Raw genomic sequence first — 18,108 nt, 5'->3', positions numbered from 1 at the left:
CCTATTTTGGAAACCCGTAGGCTAACCAAAGGCTAAATTAGGGTTCTTGTCTTCATGAAGGTTTTTAGAGGGGTGCTTGCAGGAGTTTTACAGTTTGCTCTCTGGATTCTTTCTAGGTTTTTCATGAGCTTTAGGATGGTATAACATGCATTCCAATTAGAGAAGGTTTCTGAATTTACTATTTTTAGTAAATTGCGATGACTGTTTGCTCTCTAGACTTTTTTTGGATTTTTCATGAACTTCAGGATGGTATAACATGCATTCCAATTAGAGAAGATTTCCAAATTTACTATTTTTAATAAATTGCGACAAGCTAACGGGTGTTTGCTTTATAGGGCTTTTCTGGGTTTTTTGAGAGCTCCAGCTTGGTTTGACATGCAAATTCTTTCGTGATGAATTTCAGACTTACTATTTTTAGTAAGTCATGACGACTGCTCAAAATATGCTCAAATGGAGATTGGAGTCACTATTTTTAACAGTGTTATTTTTAGCAGTACAGTTGTGTAGCAGAGTAACACTTGGGTTCTATTCTCAACAATCTTGTTCAACAACAATCTCTCCAAGATTCTTAGAATCTATTTTTAGTTATTAAATAACTTTGGTTATTTATTTAATATTATTTTCAAGCTAATTTCAAGCTAACTTCAGTTAAGTGGCTTGTTATACTGCTAGTCTTTTGTTTTCAAGTTAATTTCAGTTTTCTTGTATCACCCGCTGAAAAATGGAAGTGGCTGGTTATACAGCCAAGTCTATTGTTTAATTTCAGTACTTTGTATTCCCACTATACAAGTGGAAGTGGTACTTTGTATTCCCACTATAGAAGTGGAAGTGGTTAGTTATACTGCCAAGTTTTTGTTATTCAAGCTTTAATAAATTTGTAGTTCTCCGACTAAACAAATGGAAGTGGCTGGTCTAACCGCCATCATGTAGTATTTCAATTGTTTAAGTTTTCCTCCCGTGGTTGAGATGTTATTTTGCTAATGCTAATGGGTGTTGAATGTTATGCTTAAAAAAAAAAACCTGCCGTGGACATTACAATAATATCTCATTGTTATAAAAATTTAAATTAACCATTTATAAACTATTTGTTAAGAGAAATACAATGTTTAAAATAAAATAAAAAAGAATCTATACTATATATTCAAACAAATACTATATATCTAGACAATTAGCAATATTCAATATATTTTTATAAATATTATTATGATCTTATTTCTAGAAATGAAATAAAATACAATAGGGTACAGACAAACACCGCACAGTGGCACTTGCTAATAATTTGATAAATATGGCAATATCTATTAAAATCTTGCTCTATTTATTTGTAATTAAGATTAATATTTCCAAATTATGCTATCATCAGATTACAGGAAGCTACATTTTTATGTCCATGCCTCACAGTTATGCTTACATCACTACAATTTTTGGACAATTATAACTACTATATGATGTGCAAGCCTACCTCGTTTTTGGTACACCTATTTTTTTATTAATAGGCGCACATTTCGGCTAATATCTTTTGCTAATTGAATCTTATAGTTGCAGTTACGAAAATGCCAAACACTAATCAATAATCTCGACTCATGCAAAATATTGCATGTTGTACACAGCATACATGCAACATGTTATTTACAGGTTAACCTGAAAATCTAACCCTAAACCCTCAATGGGACCTCGAAACAGACATTTTTATTTGTCCTTATCTGAACTTAGTTCATATTCTTAAGCCAAAACATGTTTATATTGATGATTTTATAATGTTTTTTCTGTATGGACATACCCAACCCCACCAAAAAATGGCCTCATAACCTGTAACGGTAGTTAAACAAATTTCAAACACCCTCTATAATTCGCTCAAACTCTAGTTCAAAGTTTCATCATTAACATATCATAAGGTATTACAGATGTGACAGACTGCTAAACATTAATAATCAGCAAATTGAGCAAGAATGAGGACAAATTTTCATTGCATGCAAAGTCTGCATCCAACCATGAAAATTTTGAACTTGTAACAAAAGCATGGTAGTATTGTCAATCTTACTGGATAACATAGTCACCATAAGGTTTAAGCATTCATTGCTATGGCATTCGATCAACATAAGAACAAATTCCTTAATCAAAACATAAAGAACAAATTCCTCTCAAAGTAAGTTTTCAATTACATTTATAAACAACTTTCAAGCTCCATCTATAATTCATATGAATTCTAGTTGGAAGTTTTCTCCTTATTATCATATTCATTAGGTATTACAGATGTGAAAAACCCTACATAGCATTTTGTGCAACAATAAAGACAGCTTCATTGTCAGGCAAGGTCTGCATCCAACCATCTAAGTTTTCATCATCATCTAGTATCCACCTTGGATAAATTCATTTAGGCGTTTCAATTCCTCTCGGTGCTCATCCACCACTGCTCGAACAACATCTCCAATTGAAACCATTCCAATCATAGCCTTTCCCTCAAGAACAGGGATGTGCCTGATACGGTTATCTGATAGAAGTGAAGAAAATAAAAATGCCCTCATCATTAGGAATGTGAGAAATCGAAAAAAGCTCACCTCCACTGAAAAATTCATTTTTTTGTTAATATATACCTGACATAAGTTGCATTGCCTGCAATACCTTCGTAGATGGTCTTACTGTGATAAGCTTATTCTGTGTTTGACAATACAAAGAAAAATCAAAATACATCATTCGCTTGTCAAGAATAAAAAGATTTGAACACTACAAAAAGCATGTCAGAAGGACAACATACTTCCTCAGTCATAATATCTCCTACTTTGGTTGTTTTCGAAGACCTTCCTTGTACAATGATCTTTCTGAGATAATCTACACAATTCAACTGAAACAAATCAGTAAAAGTCGGTATCCCTTAAACTAAAAACATTCTCGAAAACCAGGATTTCCCATGTATATTGATGTATCATCCAAATTTACACTTGCATGATTAATAGAGTGCAACCATAAACATACAGAAAAGTGAAATATCTACATTTAAAAATACACTCCTTCGGACAAAAAGTCAATTGTCAATGCATTCATGGCCATATAGAGTCTACAATGCATCAATTTCCATGGTGAGGTATTTTTGTCTCTTCCTGTTCGATTCAATTAACAATTTAATGGCCAAAGTTTTGGTCATTGGTTTTGTTTTCTCCAACTTCTTAGCTTGCTAAGTTTGTCTAATCATTGGAATCATTCTAACACAAAAAATTCTGTAAGATGCAAATGATCACAAGATAACATTAATCCATAAAAACGAAGAGCAACTAAATTTCAGAAACCAATAAATCAATTACTTTTGTATAGGCTAACCAGAACCACAAAACTCATTTCGCTACAGTATTATACTAGCCAGAAGTCCAACTGGCATTGAGTGGGAAAGAAAATTGAAAGCTCAAGAAGGTTGACAAACAGAAACAGTAAAGGACCATAGACCTGATACTGAAAAGTATGAATATTAAAGGTACAAAGCTTTCTAGTTACAACCTTGTGAATGCAAATACCATACATGGCCGAAGAAGAGCCAACCTATTAAAGATTTTAATGGGACTTGAATGTTAGAAAATTGAAAAAAAAAAAAAAAGGTTTCTACAGTACATAATAACAATTTTAGTAGAGTTTCAGCTTTCAGGAAAGACCTGTGTCAACAAGAAACAGTAATCCTCAACATTTTGGGTAGAACTTACAACCAATCATTAGGCAAAATAAACCTTATGATTTACAGAAATACAACCACAGGCTCCTCATAGAAATACCATATGTGTTGATTTTTCAAATTCTAATCATGATTGATCCTATCACCTGCCCCATGAACTTACAATTAATGCAATATATAGTACTAACATAGGAAGGGTCCCTTACAAAGCCACTCCAAGATACAATTTGATAAAAAATCCTAATGACCTTGAATACAGACAAGTAGTAACTAGTCAATTGCTATTCAAATTAATTGATTAATCATGCAAGTCAGGTGGAGAGCTAGTTGAGCTGGGGGGTACCAAGTCTGACTCAAAAGAAGCCTCTCTCTCTGATTAAGTTATTGCAAGAATTGGAAATCTAATGCCTCATTCTTTCTTCTTGTGTAGTTCTTTTCACAAGATATAATCCTGATATTTTACAGAGAAACGCGAGCTTGGTTCTCTCAAAGTGTCTTTCAATGTTGATTTCACAGTGTGAGCTCTATGTATATCAAAGCAATGCTACAAAACTCTAGCCTTGATTGTCCATGCACTTGATGAAGGAAACCCACTTTTAAGCCTTAGATTTACCTTATCCTTGGCCAATCCTGGAAAATTCCTGTTTATCCTCTGCAGAAGAAAGATCAAATAAATTTTACGCTTCCTTAGAATCCTCACTCTCCTATACAACCCACTAATAAACAAGGCATAAAAACTCTCCCTTGGTTCTCCCCAGGTGGTCTGCCATAACAGATTTCATGGCAAGAGCTCTTTTTTTTGTCAGCACTAAGTTTCCTTCAGTCCTAATTGTGATTCCTTTTTCCCCACTTAAAACACACTATAATCTCCACACTCAATATAGGAAGCCCAATTCTAAGTCTCCGATCCAACTCACCCTTAGCCAATCGAAGGAAACTCCTAAATTTCCTTTCCGAAAAAGATCAAACCAATATTATGCCTTCTTATAATCCTCAACATTTCATGAGAAACCCCTTCTAGATTAGGCTATTGATTTTCCTCCTCTATCCGTTTAGAGAAAAAACCCTCTTTAAGTGCCCCAACATGTTCAACATGATCATATCTGCCACCCTACCTGTTCTATGGCTAAGGTGGCAAGTAGGCACTCCTTTTGTGATTGGTGGTGATTGGACCGTATATGAATACTCTCGATATGTGTCTTTTACACTTTTCTTTCTAGAAAAAAGTCTATCTACGCAAGGGTAAATTAAGGCATGGCAATTGACAATTTTGGTCAGCCTTCAACGTGGGTTGAACACTATCACATTGTCTATATAGATGTGCTAGATATTTCATCAACTCCTTCCATGTTGCCAGCAGAAATTTCTGCTATCCACATTCTCTTCCACCATATAGGAGTTGGCAGTTCCAACCTCAAAGCTATGTTCTCAAACTCTTCCATATAAAAATTACCAAGGGAGGGAGAAAGAGATGATCCCATTGTATCCCTTCTTTCTACTCATAATATTTGCCTTGGAAATTGAAGTTCGATCTCAAACACACCTCAAACAACAAGAGAGTGTTTGCTCATTTGTCTTCTTTCTAAACTAAATCCAAAGCCCCTTCAATAGGAATTCTACTGAAAAAAGAGATCACATCAAAACTAACTAGAACGTTCCTATCTCTTATCTTTGAATTTTATTGCACCCAAATATTTGAGTGTCATAAAATGAGGAGAGACACCTAGTAAATGTTCATCTGCTAGAAAAGTTACCAAGTCATACATGAGAGTCCTAAATTTCAACTATAAGTCCCATCAGAACACCTTTATTATGAGTTTCACGCACGGTGTATATCCTTGGTGCTAACTCCTCATTATTAGGATTTAATTATTCTTTAATTTCCCATCCAAAGTCAAGCTCAAGAATTGCTTTGATGACATATCTTCAAACCTCATCAATAAGGTTGTCCTTCAATTTTGTATAGCTCCCACTATTCTTCACGTGGTCCTCCATTTTATTGATATAATCCTCCATGTTCGCATAGCCTTTTCTACTCTTGTAACATAAATGTTAAGGCTTTTTTTCAAGCTCATTAGGGCCCTCTATTTGACCCCTAGTGGCAATCCTTTTTGGTGGCTTCACTCTAGTTAAGATTGCACACATTCAACCCTTATTTTCGTCCCCTACCTCTGCAACTAATCATGAGTGTCACTGCCAATACTTCAAAAAAACTTTCTCACTAGCAATTTACTTGAGGATACCACAAAGCACAACCCTTCAGTAAATAAACCCCAATTCTAGGTGGATCCAACTTAATATTAAAAATGCCGATTATCTACTTCACTTTCCTTACAGTTTCCCACAAAAGGCCATCTCCTTGGTTTACTAATGAAGACGAGATTATCGTTGTCATCATCATTATGAATCTCCATAGTCGCCCCCCCACAGCTGGCATCAAGATTGAGATGGCTGCCTTCTGACATGCCTACTCCATCTACTATTAATTCCTTGTGCTCCTCTGAAAGCACTACTCTTCAACTCTTCACACATAACAGACATTACTAAGCACTCCATGCCCCACACCCAACTACGGACAAGACAAACATCTGTAGACATGCTAGCACATTTTCCTATTGAGCTTGAATCTTGTTGCAGTATTCTTGCAAGCTATATAATAATATAAGGGAAGAAACTTTTGGTATCTCTGAGGCCTGTGCACTATGCTACAATATCACAAATGCTCTCTGTTGTTACTCTACAATTGGATATTCTCATTGAGAGCTCTTTTCTACCTCACCAACAGTTGCTGCTTGAGGACAAACTGCCATCCTGCCTCTCAAGAAACCTATAGCACTTGCCCAAACCTCCCCTAAACCCATTGGCTTATTGCCAAAGAGGCCACAGACCCACAAACTGATCCTCCACACACTTTGAAACCATAAGAAAAATTCACCACTTTGGCCAACAAGCTGTTTGTTACTTCAGAGGTGCCTATCCTGCAAAAAGTTGAAGCTTTTCATTCTATCGAAATGGCTTTGTGAATGGCAAGACTTCTGATTTCCTTATGCAAGCTCCATCTTGTTAGCATTACTTCATCCTTGATAACCCTATTTCTCCACTCCATAGCTTTGTACTTTTTAAGCACACTTTCTTATTTCAGCCATGCCTTCTCTGACATAAACAATGTTAGGTCCATCTATAGCTTCAACACCTTCCTGGTTATACTTTCAACACAAGCATTTTTGTCCCATGGAAAGCAACATTATTACATTTGTTATATAGAAAATAAACAACTTCAGCAAATTTGAGGGTATCTCACTATCAATGGCATCTCATCAAAGAAGATAGATTAATAATCCTTCCAACAATTTGGCTCCATGATTATGCTAGAAGTTTAGCATGAAGGTCTATGTTAACAACAAACGATAGACCTTGACATTTTCATTCTAAACAGATAACCCATCATTACAATAATATACCTTACGAAGCAGAGAAATACTTCAATAAAACCCATATGCTCCTTATGGGGATAACCCATATTATGACCACTAAAACTCTTGAAAGACACAAAGCCATTCTGATAGAAGCAGCTGTTAGTGATGCAAAACAGATCCCTTAACAATAATGTGTTCGCACAGGAACAAAGGAGTAAGTTAATTGTTGAATTGTTTATGTTACAACATGGCACATAGGCTTGGAGACACCAATAAAAAAAATTCTTCCCTTTAAACATCCTGGCAGTTCTACAAAATGATATAATAAAGAGTATAATAGGAGAATGTGCTAGTGTGTCTATTAATGTTGGTCTTGTCCACAACCAATTGTGAGGCATGATGTCTTCAATAAGCTATGGCAATAAGTACAGGCAACAAGGCCCATGAAATGCTTGAAGCATTGAAGAGCTACATGATAATCCTTTCCCAAGGAGCACACTAAAATCAGTAGTGGATGGTGTAGACGTTCTCAAACGTGTACACCCTGAGCTTTGTGCCAGCCTTTGGTAGGAGGTCATGGATGATAATAATAATGTGAGTTTATTAACAAACCAAGGAGATGCTCTATTGCAGAAAAGCATTTGAAAAGAAAAGTTGTTACTCAGCCTCTCTAATATTTAAGTTAGACCAACCTACAATAGGTACATTGAATAAAGAGTTTGGTTTCTTATTTAGATCCTAGGAGATATCCTGCAAAACAACACTCTAAATTGTTAGAATAAAGGTATTTGCCATTTGGAGAATGACACATAGGAAAGATATGTTTCATGGGGAGGTGTTCCCACTCTGAAATTCCAGTCCCCATCCCCATATAGCCATTTCGGGGATTTCAGGACATCAGAGGACACCTCCTGACCATCCTCAATCTACAATGATTTTCTGGAATGTCCACACAATCGCTGTCGGGACATTTGGCCATCCTCATCACAATTGAGGACGTCTAGGTGCCCCTGATGGCAAGAAAAAATTCCCAATGCTTCTCTGCATGTTTGAGTTTTTTCCATGGCATCCTCGCAGAGGATAGCAACTAATTGGTCTTTGCTGAAGGGATCCAACAGCTTTGTGATTTATTCCTAACCCTCATCAGCATTTGTGTTCTTTCTTCTTTCTTGTGCTTCACTTTTTTAGGTTCTTATTTTACAGCCACTTGCTCTTGGACATTTTGCTTCTTCACCAAGGCAGCTGCTCTTTGTTGAAGATTTTACAACCCTCCAGTAGAGAATATGGTGTTTTTGTGGATGATTTATAGGACGAATTTGAAGTAAATATGGATTTATAGGATTTTTACAATGAAATATTAACTAATTTGTATCTTTAAGTGGCACTAGTCCTTCCATAGCATATAGTTTTGTGAAAAATTAACTAATTTAATCTTTAAGCGGCACATTAGTCCTTCTATAGTGTATGGCTTTGTAAGGTAGTGTTGATGTGTTTTTTATGCACATAACAATACAGAATAAATTACCAAAGTAATTTACCCTCTCTTGAACAAAATCACCTCAGATGCTAAGAATGAGATCAACTAAAATGATTCCAAGGTTTCTACATGTCAGGTCTTGACGAGTGGGTAAGTTCAGTGGTTCATGTGAATTGTTGTGTTTCACTTGGGGACTTATGCAAATGTTTGAATTATCATGAATGATGCGGAATAGGTGTGCTGACAACTTAATATTTATCAATATGGCTCTGGATTTACTTCTTACTAAAAAAGGGACAAAAGGAATAGGGTTCAGGAAATCTATTCTAATCCTAGGAATGTAGGAAATGATGAATGGATTTAGTGGAATCAAACCAGGCAAGGTCTCACAATTAGGTATTGACACAAGCTTAGTGCAATCATCTAAGGTATACTTAAAGATTTTCAAACTATTACCATCAAACGTAGACACCATCCAAGTTGATACTTGTCAACAGACGAGTAATAGTTGAAGTTATGCTTACTCAAATTCCAGTTGACCACACAAGGCGCACTTACCAGCGGCAAGAGGCTAGTGGTATTGATTAAGGATTCCACACAAATATACTCAACAAATCTTCCACTCAATCTAACATACATGAAAATAAATTCTAATCTAACTTGGAGAAATTGAGAACCATGAATGCAAATACAACATTTGAAGAGCAAAATCACCAACAATTGAACAATGATTAGGATTCAAATAGCTGCAGCATATACCAACAATTCTACAAAAACTCTCTTACAAATGAGAGACAAAGGGGCATATATAGAGTCTCTTACAAAATGGAAGGCTCAGATTGATTAAGATCAACGGCCGAGATCATGCCAACAAAACCCTAGAAATGCCCTAATTAGGGTTACATCAAAAATGGCACCACCAACATATGGCCCAATGAAAAGATACCTAGTCATCATATAGGAAATCTTCTAGAAGATTCTTCCCTGCATCTCTCTCTCTCCTAGCATACTCCAAGAATCTAGCCAATACTGAATCTAACTCCTCCATGGAAATGCTAGGCAAGGTATCCTGTTGTAAATCAATCACGTCCAATGAGTCCGAGCAAGCATTCAAAGTGTTCTCTCATTCTAGCATGAGCTTCTGCGAACTATGAACATGAATCAACAAAGAGACCAAGTCATCAATTTGACTCTTCTGCAAAGAGTCCAACAGGCAAAAATACATAAATTTCATCTTGTCTCTTAATTCGGCTAAGTGTAAACCACTAGCATCACTAACATCAATACCCAATAATTCCTCAATCGAGGCAAGGATCTTCATCTGAATGTCCTGAATTAATCCTTCCATCTCCATACAGCTCGATTGGGTGTTCTCATAAGCTGATTTTTTCAAGGCTAATGCACAATACCAGCCATGGAAATCATATATGTCTCCACTGTGCACAATGTTCTCGCTGACCAAGGTGGAATTAGGAAGCTTCTTCAATGCCAGGAGGTGTGGAATAGTCTTGTCTTGAATAGGACAGAATTCTTCCCAAACTCCCTCCAAATACTGGATTTTGAATACGAGTGATGTTGTCTTATCATATGCATGGACAAACTGAGTAAGGAAATCATCTACCTGCTTTCTTGTGCTTTCAATCCATTTTTCCACCTCTGAGTGTGTACCTCTCGCTACCTCGCAATGTGAATGTATTCCATGGTCAACTGCAATAGAGGAAATAAGGGTGGGATCTCCACGCCTTGTCCCCTGCAATATACTTTCTGACTCTAACATTTTCTTGTCTATACCTTTCATTCTCCGCAACCGCTCTGTCTAACATTGCATTGATTGCTTGGAGGTTGTCACCAATCTCCTGGAATTCTTGCTCTGTGGATGTACGACCAAGGGCGACTGAAGTGATCTGGAAATCCATAGGAGTAGCAATGTCCGTTGTCACGCCTGCAATAGGAACAACAATCTACGCAATCCGCATTCCTGTCTCATCTCTAGCTATGTGTGATAAAATCTCCGCTCTCTTGGGCTCCCTCTCCTTAGCACTCCTAGCTAGGTAGTCATCAATATCATCAATAAGCTGTACCTCTATCATTTGTTTACTTTTCTCCATACTCTTCTTCAACCATTCAGGAATAGCCGGCCATCTCCATACCATCATCAAGACATACTTCTCGATCAAGTCCTTTTAATGTCGAGATAACATCCTCATTATCATCAGGATTATCCCTGGTCCAATCATATACCTCATTTCCCAAGCTAACTTCCAAAAGGATGGTAGGGGAGTCTGGCTGATCATTATTCTCATCAGGAGTTGCAGATGTTGCTGTGGCATGGAATTCCTGAATATTCTCTGATAGTATCACTGTGTTGGAACACTGTTGAGTCTCCTTATTCTGTTTTGTTACTTCAATCACTTCGATTGATGAGACACTGGGAGGGGGTGAAGGAATGATAAGTGGAGTGATAATAGTCTTCTGTTTCGTCTTCACATCCTCAATCTTCTTCCCTCTGGCCTTGACTTCTCCTAGCGTGTTCTTCCTTCTCTTGGGAGCTTGACTCTCTTCGTCTGCATGAATCCTGACATCACTGACAGTCCTCTGATCATCCTCGGAAGTAGACTCTTCCGGCTTCATCTTTTCATAAGTGAAGGGAACACCCATGTCAACTAACTTATTCATTTGTATATCCACCCATAGGAGGGAGAAATTCAAGACCTCTCTCATCAATATATTCAGGTCAATCTCTTCTGACTCTAACCAATTTGGCAATAGGATTGTCTTCTTCATTTCATTCTCATAATGTGGGTGTGTATGATCTCTATCATCTAATACCTGATCAGGAATGAGGAAAAGTCCACACTTCCTCATTAAATCTACTGACATTCTGGACCACATTCTTCTCTTTACTGCCTGCTCGTCCATTCAGGTTAGCCCAATAATCTTCTATGTCAATCTTATGAGTGAATTTCTCTCCTCTGATCCTTCCGACCTTCTTGTCTGGATTGAATCTTTCTCTCTTCTTATATGTAGCAAATCTGTAGAATGCAATCTCCTCACCTGCAGTGTTGGCAGCTATGGTGGATTGGCAAACCTCTGACGTCTTCCCAACTGAAATAGGGAATGTCATTCATGTCCTATGCTTCTCTCTGGGGATAACGTTGAACTCTAGAAGTTGTCTCGCCACTTCCAACAATATCATTCTGTCAGTCGGATACCTAGGAAGTCTGTAGGGTTCAGATTGAAACCCATGAATCCTGAGGTATGTGAAAGTGGGGAACTGTATATACCACAATCCATATTTCTCTATTAACTCTGTTGCCTCCTTGGACAATCTTCTGTGGATTCCGCCCTGCAGCATCCATGTGATGTACATAGTGAATGCATCATTCAGTCTTTTGTAGTCTTCAATTCTATGCATGCTCAGCTGGGGGTAGCATTCATAACTCTTAAATTGTCCTTGCCCATTCCCGACTTCACCTTTGCATATTAATCCTCTGTATGAAACAAATCGTGCAAGCAGGTACACCAGGTAAGAAGTCATGGCAAATGACTTGGACCGCTCTACATTCCTCAGCTGGAAATCCAGGTTGTCACTTATAATCTTGGACCAATTCACTAGTGTTCCTCTAAGACAGTCCTAGATGAAGTAGAACATCCATCCATGAAATATTGCTCCCTGCGGCATTCCCGTCACTCTGTTGAGTAGGAATATCAAATCACTATATTCCTCCTTAAAATCTATGCACATAAGTGTCTTGGGAGCCTTTGAATGATGAGACCTAGGCTCAATCATCTACTCTTTGTTAATTAAATTCTTACATACACCCATCTTCTTCGTGTATCTGTTTGCATAATCCTCCTTGGTCACATCCTTCATGTTCGTTCCGCGTGGAATTCCGAACACCTCAGCAATGGCATCCTCAGCAAGGTAGGCGATGACAACGCCTTTAGGACTCTTAATCATTCTCGTGAGCAGATCGTAGCATCGTGCACATTCCAGGATCAACTCACTGCACTGTATGGATTGTAAAAATCCAGCGGCATGGAAAATGCCACTCTTCATAATATTCGCATATGCTGGGGAAGGAACCTGATCTCTGACTCCGAACATCCGACGCTGCATCTGGTCAAAGTCCAGGAAATGCATGTTTGTATCAGTGATCTTCCATCTAGATGAAATCTTAAACTCTAGATAAAATCCAGTCTTCAGCAGTTCTTTCCTTTCCTTATATCCTGACTAACATCGTACCTGTACGAAGCTCGAAATTAGACTTAGGAAAATATTCGTAATAAAATTCCCGACTTTCTAAAGATTTAGTTAATTTAGAGCATGGAGTCAAGAAAATAATCCATACACTTGGTAAATTTTAGCAATTAAGTTCAAAGTGTGACAACACTAAGGCATGGAAGCCTTCCAGAAAATTCATTGAATACCTCCTTATGCTTAGAAAATATGCAAGCAAAAATGTAAAGGAGTATACCGGATTGATGATGACTAAGGAAAGGTGTGAAAGGTTGTGTTTTCACACAATGAATGTCTGAAGACACCTTCCGCAGTCAACAATGAAGGTCAAAATTCTAAAGACAACCTGAAAATCAAACTTTCAAAACATGTTGCAATCTTCAAAATGTGCATAAAATCAATAAAAATCAGTTTTATTGATGAAAACAATCATTTTCTAGAATGTAAGTATGGCTGGTAAAATTTAGTTTTCTGAGGACAAGTCTAAAAATCGAACACTTCAGACTTACCAGTACCTTGCAAAGTGGTTTAAATCCCTGAAAATGATGAAAAATTGCTAAGGAAACAGCCCCAAGCAAATTCACCAAAACTGGTTAGGTGGCTGGAAATGAAAATTTAGGAAGACAACTGCCTAACAATGGAGTTTCAGACCTGCAACAGCGATAAAATGGTCTAAAAAATGCATAGAAAACTCCATAAAACACCTCCAAATGCTAAATGTTTAAGTTGGAATTGGCTGGGCAATAAAAACTTAAGTCTGAAAATTAATGGCAGCCATTAATGGAGGTCAAAATCTGAAGCAAACCTCAGATCTGAAGCGAATCAGTAGGCTGGAAATGATGGCAGCCACCAAGAATGCATGAAAATCATCAAAATATGGCACCAAATCACCCCCTTAGCAAAAATCGAATTTTTCCAACTATGGCACCAAACTGAAATCTAAAGATTGATTTCAATGGCAGCCTTGATCTGCAGTAGCAAGGATGGCAGCAATCTGAAAAATCGCCCAAGTTGGGGTTGGATACCTGTTGACATGTATTTTGTACACAATCAAACACAGAATAAAATACCCAAGGGTACCTTATCCTCTCTTGAATAAAGCCTCTGATTGCTGAAGATGTCGCAAAAAAGGATCAATCAAGATGACTCCAAGGTTCTTTGATGTAGGGTCTCTACGTGTGGATAAGCACCAGTGGTCGTTGTGAATGCTGTTTCATCAAGGGGCCTTACATTTCCAAATTGTAAGAACAGGATTTCCTAAAACTAACAAGTTCTCAAAAGATCAAAAGGTAGGGTTTGCAAGAAATGAATTTTGATCTAATCCTAGGAATGACTCAGTGTAGGCTAGACTTGGTAAGATTATACCAATTTCAGTATTGCCAAGGAATAACAACTCTACTGAAATTGATGCGATCTTCTAAGGTGACTAATGATTTTCAATTCATCAAGAACCATAGACACTACCATGAAGGTACATATCAATAGTTCAATGATGATTGAAGATTTAAGCAATCCAAATATCTCCAGTTGACCACACAAGGCGTCCTTACAATCAGCAAGAAGCTAGTGGTTTGGAACGTGAATCTCACCAAAGATCAAGCTCAACACTTGGTCCTTCAAATTTAAATACTACTTCAACCAAGAATGATTCAAGAAAGTAAGCAACCATAAAAGTAGCCACAAGAATTGCAATAAAACACCATAACTTCAATATTTTATTGATCTCAAAGCCAAAATAGACAACAATTGCTTGAAATTCTTTCCTCAATGCTCAATCTTGCTACAAAATAACTTCTAACTAGCTAACTCTAATATCTATTTCTCCTCTCAATCTCTAATTCTCTTCTTACAAAAATGAAAATGAGTGAGGGTATATATAGCATCCTCAATTCCAATGAACGGCCCAGATCAAAAGAAAATCAACGGCTGAAGATTCTGACACCTAAACCCTAATTAGGGTTTGTTACAAAAAGTTCCCCTTTTATTGAACAATATTAAATGCATAGCCAAATATTTAATTGGCACAAAAATCTAGGAGACATAGACCAATGATAATTAAGGTGCCACATCATCTACAACAACCTCTCTTCTAGAACCTTATTCCCTTTTCAATGCTCTTTCTTAGCATATGCAATGAATCTAGACACAATTCCTTCAATCTCAGTAATAGGAATCTCAGGAAGATTCTTCATTCGTTCCTCCAAGTGGATAACCTGATCAAAGGCCTTGAGAAGAGCCGCATCCCATCCAGGTTCGAGTTCTTTGATCTTCTCAATTAGGAGCATAGTAGCGAACATTTGATCCCGTTGTTCATTTGTGATGACATTCTCATCTTTGCAAAAGATGACCTTGACCCTTTCTTCCAACTCTTGAAGGTCCACATCTGTCTCAACTTCGATCCTCCTGCCAAGAATGGTACATAACACCTCAAACACCTTGTCTTGAATTGGATGGATGACTCCTTCAACTTGATTGCATTTGGTGCTGATGTCTTCGAAAAGAACCTCCTTCATCTAGAGTAGAGTCGACCACTGAAGTAAACTATGAGCTCCTCCATCCATTATCTTTTCTTGTGCTAGGATCTTCCTTGGTGTTTGCCTAATTACTTGTAGAACAAGAATGATAACATCTCTAGTGTGGGCAAAAGCGGCTACTGTTATCATTAGGTTGTGAATGATCTCAAGGACCTGGATAGCTCGATGGGTGGTCTGCATCACTCTTGTTGCGAATTCAACGGCTACGGTATGGGATTTGTCGATCCAAGAGCTCATAAGCTGAACCAAGCTCTTAACTCTTTCTGCCTCACCAACCGATTCAAGGGGAAGTGCTTGCACGGGAGACACTGCTGGATCCTGACGTCCCAAAGGCTGATTGAGATGGCTAAAGTAGCCTCTCCAAGCACCGACCTCTCGCTCAAGCTTTCTATTCTTTTCCATTTCTTCTTTAAGCTTGTCTTTAAGTGCCTCAAATGAATCAGTTGCCTCATCCAGTGTCTGCTCGGCTGTGAGTGGACCAAGCTCAAATGTTTCTACATCATACTCCTCTGCAAGGATTTCGCCTTCATATTTGTCCACTGCTGGTGTAGCTATCTGCAACTTCCTAGACCCTGTCTCATCTCTGATCATCTTGGACATCTTGGTGGCCTTCCTCTTTTCTGCCACTCCCTGAGAATTTCCTACAAGGCTCTCTAAGTCAATTACATTATCTTCATCTTCGATCACAATCACCCTTGTTAGCCTCTCCTTCAACCAATCTGGAATGGCGGATCTTGTCTCTCTAACTTGTATCTCTTTAGGCAATGGTTCTTCTTCTCGGAGAGGAGATGTCACTTCATCATTATTCTTGTCTTCATGTAGCTCATTAACTTGAGGAGATTGACTTGATGAACGTTGAGATGCCTTCCCTTCTTCGTGTGTATCATTTTGTACCATTGATTCCATAGATTCCTCAACTTCAGGTACCCTCTTCTCTTGTCCTACATTCTGACTTGTCCTTTTTTCATGTCGAGAAGACGTACCGGATGAGCGATCTCGATTGGCCTCTTGTTTCTTCTTGGAGGGCTCCCTTTTCTCAGGTCTTTCTTTCCTCTTCGCACCTCTAGGATGAGGATTGCCTTCACTTGCGCTTCTGGGATGAGGATTGCCTTCATCTGCACTTCTAGGATGAAGATTGCCTTCACTTACGCTTGCTCCTCGTTCTCCCGGCTTTTCCTCCAAAGTAAAAGTTATTGGTACTTTCTGATCTCTCAACTTTTGATGTTGTATATCTACCCATTTGCGAGTATATGACAATACTGGAGCCATCAAAGCTTTTAAGTCAAAAACCTCAGGCTCGTTCCAATCTATCTTCACTGCTTTGTCTTCTCGATCATAAGAAGATTGGAGGTGTCTGCCACTGTCCTGAGCTTGATCAGCCACTCTGTAAATTTTGCATTTCCTGATGAGATCTAAAGGCAATCTGGAATGCACCTTTCTTGTTACTTCTAGATCACTTGAGAGATTCATCCAAAAGTCCTCTATCTGAAATTCGTGCTTGTACTTTCTACTAACTGTTTCTTCTATATACCCATAAGGATCAAAATTCTCCCTCAAGGCAAAGAATGAAAATGAATATAAGGCCAACTCCTTTTCTGCATCATCCAAGGCTAGAGCATTAGGACATACCTCAACTGAATTCCCTAGTATGATAGGCACAGGAATTCCATTTCCATGCCTGTGTCTGAATGCCTTCGCATAAGCCGCCAACTGCCTAGTCACCTCAAGTAGCACTATCCTGTCTGTCGGATATCTTGGCAACATATAGGGAGGTGAAGGACACCCATGAACTCTAATATATGTAAACTTTTGGAATTGGATGAACCAAGCACCATACCTCTTTACAAGCTCTTGTGCATCTTGAGATAACCGATTGTGAATCCCGCCTTGCAATATCCTGGTGATATTCATCGTAAAGGTATCATTGACTAACTTGTAGTCACTTCCTGGTGGGTGATGCAAATGAACATAAGATTCACAAACTCTGACTTCCCCGAGTCCTCTTCCGATCACTCCTCTGTGAGGTAGTCCTACATATTCGAAACTCCTAATCAAGGCATATATGATGTATGAACTCATGTGGAAGGATTTGGTAGCTTTTAGTCTTCTCAACTGCACGTCCAAGCAATGGCTAATAATTCTAGCCCAATGAATTGTTCCTTTTCCTTGAACTATCACTTGGATGAAGTAGAACATCCACTTCTCAAAATAGAAGGCTTGAGGAGCCCCTGTAACTCGATTGAGCAAAGTTATCAAATCTCTGTACTCCTCCTGGAAGTCGATCCTATGTGGTGTGTTGGGAATCTTGCTCAGGCGAGGACGACTTTTGAGTAACCAATTCTTATTAATGATGCTCAAGCAAGTGTCCGGATCATCTTCGTACATGGACCTAGCTCCTTCCAAGCTTTTGTAAATCATATCTTTATGTTTTGGCAGATGGAGAGCTTCACTGATAGCCTCTTCTGAAAGGTAAGCCAAAGTGTTCCCTTCCTTGGACACGATTGATCTTGATTGTGGGTCATAATGGCGGGCACACTCGATCATCAGCTCATGGCACTGGACTGCTGGAGGGAAACCGGCCGCCTTGATGATGCCACTTTCAATTATTCTCTTTGCGACAGGTGATGGTTTTCCAATATAAGAGACCTCTCGAAACTTCTTCACACTAAAGTTTCCCAAGTTGGTATCTCCAATGTTGCTCCACTTTGACACGATCTTGGTCTCCAATTCTTCATTCCTCTGATCTTCCTTCATGAGAGCTGGACGACTAGTGGATGCTCCTG

At 38.3% G+C, this 18,108-nt stretch overlaps 1 protein-coding gene across 1 annotated transcript in view; it reads right to left on the bottom strand.

The window, feature by feature from the left end:
- Positions 1-2,092: 2,092 nt before the first annotated feature.
- Positions 2,093-18,108, bottom strand: part of LOC131072437 (CBS domain-containing protein CBSX3, mitochondrial) — a 57,332-nt gene continuing 41,316 nt past the window's right edge. The window contains exons 5-7 of the mRNA XM_058008594.2: positions 2,756-2,829; positions 2,595-2,655; positions 2,093-2,491 (exon numbers count right to left, since the gene is read on the bottom strand). Of these exons, the coding sequence (XP_057864577.2) occupies positions 2,349-2,491; positions 2,595-2,655; positions 2,756-2,829 (278 nt within the window). The 3' untranslated portion in view covers positions 2,093-2,348. The remainder of the gene's footprint in view (positions 2,492-2,594; positions 2,656-2,755; positions 2,830-18,108) is intronic.

This window comes from Cryptomeria japonica, chromosome 8 (genome assembly GCF_030272615.1).
Source record: "Cryptomeria japonica chromosome 8, Sugi_1.0, whole genome shotgun sequence".
NCBI lineage: Eukaryota > Viridiplantae > Streptophyta > Pinopsida > Cupressales > Cupressaceae > Cryptomeria > Cryptomeria japonica.
The sequence above is the reverse complement of the archived record's forward strand: the minus strand, read 5'-3'. Positions and strand labels throughout refer to the sequence as shown.